Source organism: Lissotriton helveticus, chromosome 10, assembly GCF_964261635.1.
Source record: "Lissotriton helveticus chromosome 10, aLisHel1.1, whole genome shotgun sequence".
In the NCBI taxonomy this organism is placed as follows: domain Eukaryota; kingdom Metazoa; phylum Chordata; class Amphibia; order Caudata; family Salamandridae; genus Lissotriton; species Lissotriton helveticus.
In genome coordinates, this window is record NC_136071.1 from 722,057,189 (window position 1) to 722,069,394 (window position 12,206).

General features: G+C 49.9%; 1 protein-coding gene across 1 annotated transcript in view; it reads right to left on the minus strand.

Moving 5' to 3' along the window:
• PTPRN2 (protein tyrosine phosphatase receptor type N2) overlaps positions 1-12,206 on the minus strand; it is a 2,458,064-nt gene that overhangs the window by 1,406,251 nt on the left and 1,039,607 nt on the right. The window contains exon 9 of the mRNA XM_078663270.1: positions 6,612-7,012. Within this exon, the coding sequence (XP_078519396.1) occupies positions 6,612-7,012 (401 nt within the window). The remainder of the gene's footprint in view (positions 1-6,611; positions 7,013-12,206) is intronic.

Consider the following 12,206-nt stretch of genomic DNA (forward strand, 5'->3'; position numbering starts at 1 on the left):
GTTCAACCTTTACATTGCTCCACTTATCTTTTCTTTACAGCAGATGGAGGTCGCAGTATATAACTATGCTGACGACCTCCAACTAATTTTTGATCTGTCCTCCTCTCTGTCTTCTATCTCTAATTTTCAATCTATTATGACCCACATCCGTGACTGGATGAACCACAACCACCTAAAACTCAACCCAGATAAGACCGAGCTGGTGTTGACGGGTGGTTCATCCAGCCCCTGGTCTTCTCTGTTTTGGCCCCTTTCCCTTGGTTCCCCTCCTGTCCCCTCTTCCTCTGTTAAAACTTTAGGTATCAAGCTCAATTCTCAACTTACTCTTCACTCCCAGGTTAGCTCTGTCGTTTCCTCTTCCTTTCTTTCACTGCGTACTATACGCAAGGTGTCCCGCTTTTTTTCTTTTCACGCCCTTAAACTGATCACCTTGGCGATGGTCATCTCCCGCCTGGACTATGGCAACGCCCTATATGCCAGTATACCTGCATACAGTCTTAGGCGGCTGCAACAGATCCAGAACCAGGCGGCCCGCCTGGTGTTCAAACTACCAAAATTTCACCATGTCACTCCCCTCCTTAAATCTTTACATTGGCTCCCTGTTCATGAACGTGTCCAGTTCAAACTGGCCTCTATCACCTTCCAAGCTAGACTGGGCACGGCACCGGTTTTCATCTCTTCTGAGATCACTTCCTATGTACCCACCAGAGACCTCCGTTCTTCTACCCAGGCCCTTCTCACGGTCCCGCGCTTCCGTAGGAAGAAATGGGGCGGTTCGAAATTTGCGACCCTTGCTCCACTCCTCTGGAATTCCCTGCCCCTTGAGCTCAGGACCATGACTCATTACTCCCAATTTAGGAAACAACTTAAGACTCTTTTGTTTTCTAAAGCCTTTAATTAATTAATCTGCCTCCCCCACAGCCTGAACTGCTCTATTTCACATTGGCCAGTTCACCCTGTTTCTGTAAGTTGTAGCGCCATGAAGCCGCTGGCGAACGTGCGCTTTAAAAATAATTTTAAATTCAAAATTCAACCCTGGAAGACTTAGAGAATGCCAACAGGCCTCGCTGAACACGAACTATGGCAAGTTCTCCTGCCTCCACTGCCACCAGTCCCTCACCGTCACCGTGGCCTCCAACACTGGCGACGCCAACACCGGCGACACCCTAAAATGCAGCCTCCTCAACGTACGCTCTGAACACAAACACGCCATGGAAATCTGGAACCTACTCGACTCTCTTTCGCCCGACATCATCTTCTTCCCAGAGACCTGGACCAACGCATCCTCTGCCCCCGACATCAGCACCACCATCCCAGACGGATACAAGATCCAGAGGAAAGACTGGCCCAACCACCCTGGAGGGGGGCTCGCCATCACCCACAAGATCACCCTCCGCCTCACCACCTCCAGCGAAACCATCCCCTCCGCCGAACGCCTGCACTTCCAGATTCAGACCACCCCCAAAGCAACACTCTGAGGAACCCTCATCTACAGACCCCCGGCCCCCGAACACCCTTTGCCACCATCATCACTGACTTCATCGCACCCCACGCCATCACCTCAACAAATGACATACTCATTGGAGACCTAAACTTCCACCTCGACAACCACAGAGACCCCAACTCCACTATCCTTTGTGACAACCTCGCCAGCATCGGACTTAAACAACTCGTCAATACACCAACCCACAGAGCAGAAAACTCCCTCAACCCCATCTTCGTGGCAGTAAACGGCACCCAATTCAGCTACACAACGCAGCCGCCATGGACCAACCACCACTGCGTACACTTCTTCACTATCAACAAACCCAAGGCACCCAAATCAGCCCCACGCCCACCACGAAAGAACTGGAGCAAGCTTACAGACGAGCAACTTAACTCTACCCTCATTCGAGACAACAACACCTGGGCACCTGACGCAAATGATGCAGCCAGGGAACTCCACACCTGGATCTCCAACTGTGCAGATGAGCTCGCCCCGCTACGTAACCCTGACAGACAAAGCCCCAGGAAAGCTGCCTGGTTTACCACCACTCTCCAAGAAGCCAGACACACCTGCAGATGCCTGGAGAAGAACTGGAGAAAAACCAAGACAACCGAAAACCACACCACCCACAAGGAAGCCATGACGTACTACCACAACCAGATCAGAGCCACCAAGAGGAACTTCATCCACAACAAAATCCTGACCAACTCCAAGGAACTTTTCTGTGTCATTCAAGAATTCACCAACCCACACAGCAAAGCCACAGACATCACCCCATCCCAAGACCTCTGCGACAAGCTTGGAACCTATTTCCATCTCAAGATCAAAAACCTTAACGACAACTTCATCAAACATCTACCGGATGCCAGAGACAGCCCGCCCCCCAGAATCACCAGCCAGCCCACCATCTCCAACTGGACACCAATCACGATCGAAAACACCACCTTGACCATGAAAAGCATGCACTCTGGGGCCCCCACCGACCCCTGCCCCCCTCACATCTACCACAGAGCCGCGGCCGCCATCGCACCTGAACTACAACGCACCATCAACACCACCCTCAAAACAGGCATCTTCCCAGACGACTGGAAGTGCGCAGAAGTCAGACCCCTGCTCAGGGAGCCCACCGCTGACCCCACCAACCTCAAGAACTAGCAGCCTATATTGCTCCTCCCCTTTGCAGCCAAAGTTGCAGAGAAAACAGTAAACAGGAAACTGACATGATTCATTGAAGAGAACACTGTCCTCGACCCGTCCCAATCCAGATCTGAAGCAACCACAGAACAAAGTCTGCCCGACTCGCCGCCACAGACGACATCCGCACCCTCCTGGACCAAGGCCACTCCGCTGCCCTCATCCTACTCAACCTATCAGTGGACTTCAACACTGTCTCCCACCGCACACTAGTCACCAGACTACACGATGCAGGCATACAAGGAACAGCCCTGGACTGGATCCGATCATTCCTCACCGGAAGAAGCCAAAGGATCCGACTCCCACCTTTCCTCTCCGACCCCACGAAAATCAACTGCATCAGCATCGTACTCGACTCATCATTCACCATGAACCGACAGGTCAACGCTGTCACCTTCAGATGCTTCAACACCCTCTGCATCCTCCGCAAGACCTTCAAGTGGATCTCCCCTGAGTCAAGGAAGACAGTCACCCATGCACTCATCACCAGAAGACTGGACTATGGAAACGCACTCAATGCCGGCATCAACAAGTCCCTACTCCGCAAACTCCAGACAATACAGAACACCGCCGCCAGACTCTTCCTCTGCATCCCCCGACAGGAACACATCAGCCAACACCTACCAAGTCTCCACTGGCTCCCTGTGGAGAAAGGAGTCACTTTCAAAATCCTCACTCACGCCTACAAATGCCTACACAACAACGGACCCAAATACCTCAACCACAGAATCAACTTCCACGTACCCAAAAGAAACCTCCTATCTGCCAACCTCGCACTGGCTGAAACCCCACGCATCCACAGAGCCAGAGCAGGTGGAAGATCCTTCTCTCACATAGCAACCAAGACCTGGAGCGATCTACCAGCAGACATCAGACGCGGCCCCTTCCTGAACACCTTATGAGTAGCATGCTTACAATCCCCTGATTAATTGATTGATTTTCTCCATGTGAAATTATTTGTTGTAGTTTCACTCTTAGAGATGAAAATCATTTTTCAAACCTTTAAGTAGGGCTGATATGTAGGACCGACAGGTCCTGATGAATGCACAAATGGAAAAAGAGTGCAGCATCATGTTGACACCAAGTTGCAGGGGTGTGAGCTGTTTGAATTTTTAATGTTAAGAAGCAAGCTGTGTTAGTTAGACTGGCCTTTCACGCAGTCTGGCACTGCCAGACAGGCCAGCTTTAAAGGGCCAGTTTGTGGCATTTTATTTTTGCTTCAGTGAGCCTCAGAGGAACCAGAAAAAAACAACCCGCACAATGGCTCTTTCAAGCTAGTCCATTTGACAGGGCCAAACTGCCAGAATGCCAGCCCAACACTGAAAGCAATTGAAAAATGGATGCAACACTTTGACTCGAACACAACTGTAGATGCCCAGATTCCCTGTCCCAATCTTTTCACACTTGGTTCCTACCACAGGGTTAACCTTCTAAGAGCTTACTAATATGAGGCAGTAACACCAGTACTTCACTACCCATAGACAGTGTTCCAGGAGATAGTGTAAAGGGTAGCAGCACAAAACTATAAGCAGTGGGCTGACGAGCCTGGGATCCCGCACCTACGCGCCTGAGTGGTACTATACCTGGCAGATATTGGCAGCCATCGGCAACCCCAGTACACGGCCTATCCCTGCTGACGAGGGGTGATACCCCGAAACACGTGTCCAGGGATGGCGAAGACAGCGAAGATAGCAGAAGATCGAAAGATGATGCATCGCGAACACTTTACTACATTGACCAGAGTCCTTAGGGGCGACACCGCCGGTGTGTGAGTAGTGTGCGACCCCACCCCCATTTGTAACTTTAAAGCTCCCGTGAGCAGTGGGCTGACGAACCTGGGATCCCGCACCTACGCGCCTGAGTGGTACTATACCTGGCAGATATTGGCAGCCATCGGCAACCCCAGTACACGGCCTATCCCTGCTGACGAGGGGTGATACCCCGAAACACGTGTCCAGGGATGGCGAAGACAGCGAAGATAGCAGAAGATCGAAAGATGATGCATCGCGAACACTTTACTACATTGACCAGAGTCCTTAGGGGCGACACCGCCGGTGTGTGAGTAGTGTGCGACCCCACCCCCATTTGTAACTTTAAAGCTCCCGTGAGCAGTGGGCTGACGAGCATGGGATCCCGCACCTACGCGCCTGAGTGGTACTATACCTGGCAGATATTGGCAGCCATCGGCAACCCCAGTACACGGCCTATCCCTGCTGATGAGGGGTGATACCCCGAAACACGTGTCCAGGGATGGCGAAGACAGCGAAGATAGCAGAAGATCGAAAGATGATGCATCGCGAACACTTTACTACATTGACCAGAGTCCTTAGGGGCGACACCGCCGGTGTGTGAGTAGTGTGCGACCCCACCCCCATTTGTAACAAAACTATAAGTAGTTTTGAGCTGTTGAAAAGGATAAGGTATCAGTGATGACACTGTAAGGAATGCAAACATGGTTAGATTGAGTCCCTTTTGTGGATTTTGAATACCTTTTATAATGTTCTGGGATGTTTGACATACCAGACCGTAAGCACTGTAGTGCCATCCTATGATTGTACTGCAACATTAAAGGATGGTTGCTTTGTGATCTTGTAATCTTCAAAGGTACCACCAAATTAGTGTTAAGCTGCATGGGCTCAAATTTACTTTAGAGAGGTTGGTTATGTCTTTTTACTTCACGTTCCTGGGACTATGAAAACAGCTCATTTAAACATATTCCAATTAAATTGCAATAATCTCTCCTGTCCTACAGTAACAAAAGGGGGGTCTGCCCAAGGTGCTCAGATGTAAAGGTGCTACGTGGGCAGGCTTTTCCCGCTTTACATTTCAAACAGGATGCCGATCATGTTAGACTATTACTATCAATTCAATATTGTCTTTCAAGACATTTACGGATGTGCTGAGATGTCCATTTTCCTCACAAGAAAATTTCAAAATATGACAATTATGGGTAGGCAGAGGTTGCAGCTACCACCTGTGGTAGCCTTGGCACTCCCATATCACCTGGATCTTAGGTTTCTTGCAGGCAGTGGCATGAACAGGAAGTAAACAGGGCACCCAGACCATTTTTTACTGTCCATGGTTTCCATATCTTGCCTTCTTCTGGCCCATCAACTGCAAATAAGTTGCTGCTTACGGGGCTATGAATGTAGCAGGAGTGCTAACCAAAGATTTAATTGATGGTGAAAGGGTCTCGGTCACCATTTCTCCATCCATTCTTGCCACTCTCACTCATTTCTGGCATTTCAGTGAATTAGTGTCCATTGGTATTTCCACCTCAACAACACTCTGATGTCAGTACCCAACAAAGTATAATAGACTGGTTATTCTTCTAATGCCACACTTTACCCAGAATGGTAGAGTTGACATTGGAAATACATTGTAGTTTGTCTATGCGTAAACAGCCGCGGCCCGTGGAGGGAGTTGCGTTGGGGCAGGCAGGTGGGGGAGGGGCAATGTGGGGGGGTGATAAACACCGGAACATGGATGATTGCAGGTAAGTAAACAATTAAATTAATAAAACGAATTTTGTTCCGTGCCCTGCATCGCAAAATGCGAAGCAGGGCGCGCTACGAAATTCGTTTTATTAATTTAATTGTTTACTTACCTGCAACCATCCATATTCCGGCGTTTATCACCCCCCCCACCCAACCCCTCTCCCGCCCCACCTGCCTGCCCCACTGCAACTCCCTCCATGGGCCACGGCTGTGCGTAAATACTGGGGTCAGAATTCACTTGGTACAAGCCTCTCAGGGTTAAACTGCCTGGATGCTACCACCAGGACTCAAAAAATCACAGGATAAAAAGGTAAATGCTCATCAACTACGACAAAATGGCATGTGGTCCTAAACTCTCCTTGTCACTTTCACTATTCATGATCGAATAGGATTTGAATCTTTGTCGTATCTACAAAAGCATACTTTCCACTTACTCTGTCTGTGTCAAGATGTAGCCGTATTGGTCAGTGTCCGAGGATTTGACTTCCAGTAGAAGTTCACCACCCATGCTCTGCTGAGGTTCTTCGTGGGCTCCTCCATCCTCCTTCGTGGTCTCCTGCACCCACTGCTGGAGATTATTCAGCTCTTTGGAGCCAGGATCAGAGCCTGTTTTTTTCTTGGCTGTCAGTTCCCTGCTGAATGTCTGACTCTTAACTTTTTCTATCCCAACATCTCGTCCTTCATCGTCTTCCTCTGATGACGAGTAGTATGAATCCTCTGATTTCATGAACTCCCCATTATAGGGCCTTTCAGGCAAAATATCTTCTGTTAGAGGCGCTTCTGTTGCTGCATGTTCATTTAAGAAGTCTATCAATTTTGGATCAACACCTTTCATCTGTAACAAAAATAAATTCATTATCAAGTTACATAAAACTTTAAGGGCCTGTTTTATATTTCAAAGGTCAGGGTACTTTTTCACAAGTGTGGCGGATATTGCATCTGCCGTATTACAAGTGCCATAGCATATAGTTCATTTGTAATATGGCGAACGGGATATCCATCACGTTTCTGACGGAGTATCCCATCCTGTCCGCCAAATTATAAATCAGGCCCTAAGTTTCTAAAAGCAGCATATATCTACTGTGTTTGCCTCCATGGTCAATTAACCCAAATGTACAACATAGAAAACACACCAAAGTATTTCAGAATCAGCACTATAAAGGACAGGGGTTGTGTATCCAAAGCACAACAATGTATCTTTTGAAAACACCATTCAAAAGAACACAGCAATGGATGCCTGAAGGAATGACATAGAAAGGTCTCCTGTGTAGACACACAGAAGGTTGCTGTTGGCTAGGTGATTTGGTGGAATTAAAGGGGATGTCTTTGTCAATGGATACAGTCACTTGTTTACTTCTTAGAGATTCTAATATGCATGTTGAAATATGATTTCTTTACAAAGAGTGCAACGTGAAGACCAAATATGAACAGAAATATACTAAGGTAGGGTGTAGGTGATCAAGCCAGGGCATTTTCTGTTGATACGGGTTGAGGGTCAAATTTAATAGCTGTTAATGGGTGATGGGCCTCTATTATTAGGACATAATTTATACTGGATCTCTGCTTCATGAAATTCTCATTTTTCAAGTTTTTTATCTTGGAAGTCGTTTTTCAAATTGTACTTCTTTGCATCTGATTTGCTTGGTTACTGTGAATTTTAGAGTCATCCTAAATTCACAAGCACAACACATAAACAACACTGATCAGTATGCACTAGGCTTACTTTTTCCTGCCCTGCCTTTAGCTTACTGAGTACATTCTATTTAAATGGTTACTCTGACTAGATTTTTAAATCCTTACCTTAGAAGTGGAATGTACTGTTCATGTAGAGCTTTCCAGGTGTTTCATGAGTTATATGCATGGTATAACTCTGCTTAGATGAAATCCAGCTCAATGTGCCATTGCAATTACATTTTTCTCCATAGGGAAACAATTGTCCCTATGGAAAAAGCATTCCCTTGCTCTCCATCAAAGTCTGGGTGTGTTTCATTCTCTTTGTCCACTATCTAAGGGGAGTTACTCCAGCCCTTTGTTTGAGCATATATCTCAATATTTCTAGTGTCGGATGGGGTCAGTGTCTCAGGGCCTGATTACAAGTTTGGCGGTCTAGCAGTAGGCAGCCACGCCATTGCCCCGCTGCGAGGCTGCCAGACCCGTAGTCAGACCACCTGACGAATTACGACTTTAATTCTCGTGATCGGTCCTGCAGCAGCGGTCCCATGGCGGTGCCTTTCTATGGCTCATAGAAGAGCCATAGAAAGGCACTGCCGAAGGAGCACCATAGTCTATTCCCGCACAGATTGAAATGCACAATTCTGTTCATTTCTGTCTGTGGCAGGTACGGGGGTGTAAAAATACAGGGGGGCACAAAATGTGCCCCCCTGCATGTACCCCCATGCACAGAGGCGACGGTTGGCCCTGTAACTGCCCCCAGAGTTGCCTCACCGACACCCTTTTCAAGGTGGGGCTCACCGCTGTGGATTGGGTTACAGTGAGGCAACTCGTAATATGCTCGGCGGTGATGCATCGCACTGCCAGCATATTGTGGTCTCTGACTGCTGCACCACAGCTGTGGGATCCTTCTGATCCACAGCAGTTGTGCAAGTTTTGTGGGGGTCCGAACACCATACTCGAAATACTGCAGTCAGACCGTTTATATGACGGTTGCCACAACGCGATCACAGGATTCGCAATCAGGCCCTTAGTCTTAATGTGGAGGTACCCTGTGATAGGATTATAAATCACATGTGGCATGCCATAGAAATATAGTATCAAACAAACAACAAAAGAGTGCAGCCAAGAGAAAAAGAAAAATGGCACAAGATGTCACTCTTGTTTATTAAAAGAACCCTCACTCACCAACCTAGTTGGTGACATGCTTCATCATTGGGTTCCCTCCAGAGAGGCCGAGTGCATCCCTGGTATGCTACAACGCCTGATTACAGCGGAGCAGGTTTTTTTGTGATGCAAGTGTGAATGAGTGAAAAGTGATTTAAGAAGTGCTTAGTTCATCTGTAAACAATTTTTTTTGTGGAGAACCAAGCACTACTTAAAAGCAGTGTGATGGATGTTACAGAAACTGGCTAAATTGACCTGATAAATCCACAATACAGAAAACAAAAGGGTGGACCCCACGGATGCGATCAGGAAGGGAGTATTCAGGTTCCTTACGGGCGCTGAGCTTTGGCGTATGTGTGACTACAAGCCAACACCCCCCACCAGGACCCATCAATCAATAAATCAAGACATTTGTATAGAGCGCTACTCACCCGTGAGGGTCTCAAGGTGCTTGGGGTGGGGGTGTGCTGCTACTGCTTGAACAGCCAGGTCTTGCGTATCCTCCTGAAGGTTAGTAGGTCTTCGGTTTGCCATAAGAGGATGGGGAAGGTGTTCCAGGACTTGGTGGCGAGGTAGGAGAATGATCTGCCACCGGTGGTTGCTCTCCTGATGCGGGGGACGGTGGCGAGGGCGAGGTCAGCGGAGCGGAGCTGGCGGTTTGGGGTGTAGAAGCCGATCCGTTTGTTAATGTATACTGGTCTGGTGTTGTGGAGAGCTTTGTGTGCATGGGTGAGGAGCTTGAAGGTGATCCTCTTGTTAACGGGAAGCCAGTGCAAGTCTCTCAGGTGGGGTGTGATGTAGCTGTGGCAAGGAATGTCGAGGATCAGGCGGGCGGAGGCGTTCTGAATGCATTGCAGTCGTTTCAGCAGTTCGGCCGGGGCTCCCGCGTAGAGGGAGTTTCCGTAGTCCAGTCTGCTGCTGACGAGGGCCTGGGTGACCGTTCTTCTGGTGTCGGTGGGGATCCACTTGTAGATCTTTCGGAGCATGCAGAGGGTGTTGAAACAGGAGGATGAGATGGCGTTGACTTGCTAGGTCATGGAGAGTGTAGAGTCGATGATGAATCCTAGGTTGCGTGCGTGGTCGGTGGGTGTTGGAGTTGCTCCTAGGGCGGTCGGCCACCAGGAGTCATCCCAGCCGAAGGCGTGGAGCCGAGGTTGAGGACCTCCATCTTGTACGAGTTCAGCTTCAGGCGGCTCTTCTTCATCCATTCGGCGACGGCTTTCATACCTTGGTGGAGGTTGGTTTTGACGGTGAGAGGGTCCTTGGTGTGTAAGAGGATCAGTTGTGTGTCGTCTGCGTAGGAGATGATGTTGAGGTCGCGCAGTCTGGCAACGTGGGTGAGTGGGGCATGTAGATGTTGAACAGCGTCAGGCTGAGGAAGGATCCTTGCGGTACGCCGCAGAGGATCTTTGTGGCTTCGGATCGGAAGGGAGGGAGGCGGACGCTTTGTGTTCTGCCGGAGAGGAAGGAGGTGGTACAGTCCAGTGCTTTGCCTCGGATTCCTGTGTCATGGAGGTGGGTGCGTAGGGTGCGGCGGCTGGCAGGTCCAGGAGGATGAGGGCCGCTGTCTCGTCGTTGTCCAGCAGGGCCCTGATGTCATCCGTGGCGGCGATGAGGGCCGTTTCGGTGCTGTAATTGCTGCGGAAACCGGACTGGGACGGGTACAGGATGTTGTTCTCCTCTAGGTAGTGGGTTAGCTGTTTGTTGACAGTTTTCTCGATGACCTTCGCCGGGAATGGGAGCAGGAAGATGGGCTGGAAGTTCTTGAGGGCCTTGGGGTCTGCTTTGGGCTTCTTGAGCAGGGCATTGATCTCGGCATGCTTCCAGCTCTCCCGGAAGGTCGCGGTCTCGAAGGAGATGTTGATGGCTTTGCGGAGGTGGGGTGCAATGGTGGCACTGGCTTTGTTGAAGATGTGGTGGGGACAATGGTCTGATGGGGAGCTTGAGTGGATGATGCTCATGATTTTGATGGTGTTGTCGTCGTTGATGTTGGTCCAGGTGAGAAGGGGGTTGCCGTGGATGGAGGCCGTGGGGTCAGAGGTGTTGTTGGCTGTAGGGGAGGCCTGCTTGTTGAAGCTGTTGTGGATGTCTGCGATTTTGCGGTGGAAGAAGGAGGCCATGGAGTCGCACAGGTCTTGTGAGGGTGGGATGTTGTTGGTGTTGGCGCTGGGATTGGAGAGTTCTTTCACAAGGTTGAAGAGCTCTTTGCTGTTGTGTGTGTTGTTGTCGAGGTGGTCCTTGAAGGAGGTCTTTTTGCTGGTTCTGATGAGGTGATGATGTTGGCACATGGGGTTCTTGTGGGCTGCTTGGGTCTCTGGTGTCTGTTCATGGTGCCATTCATTCTCCAGCTTTCGGCAGATTTGCTTGAAGGTCTGGAGCTCCGCGGTGAGCCAGCTGGCAGTCTTGCTGGTGCGGCTATTGGAGGGATTCTTGATCGGGGTGAGGGTGTTGGTGCAGTCTTCGATCCAGCCTCTGAGGTTGCGGGCGGCAGTGTCAGGGTCGGTGGTGTCTGTGGGTGGTCTTCGGGTGAGGGCGGTATGTAGCTGGTCTTCAGTGATTTTGCTCTAGCAACAGCAGGGGATCTGTTGTGTGCGGTGGTGCGTTGTGGGCTTCTCGAGTGTCAAGTGGATGCAGCGATGGTTAGTCCAGTGGAGTTCAGTGGTGTGGCTGAAGGAGAAGTGGGAGCTTGCAGAAAAGATTTGATCGGGCGTGTGTTTGGCGGAGTGGGTGGGAGTCGTGACGAGCTGTTTGAGTCCGAGTTTGTCGAGGTTGTCGAGCAGGGTGGTGGAGTTTGTGTCGTTGTTTTTCCCAAGGTGGAAGTTCAGGAGGGTGTAGTCCGTGGACGCGAGTGTGTGCGTGCTGAAGAAGTCGGCGATGGAGTCGCTGAACTGTGGCCGGGGTCCCGGGGGCCTGTAGTCTCGAGTTCCTCGGAGGGTGGTGTTGGGATCAATGTGGATCTGGAAGTGCAGGTGTTCGGCGGTGTTAAGGGTGTCGTCGGAGTTGGTCGAGACCTTGAGGGTGGACTTGTAGATGATGGCGATTCCACCTCCTACTCCATTGGTGCGGTCTCTGCAGCTGATCTTGTAGCTGTCCGGGATGGCTATGGTGATGTCGGGTGCCGAGGAGTTGTTCATCCAGGTCTCTGTCAGGAAGGCGACGTCAAGGGGAGGACGTGTTGAGCAGGTCCCAGC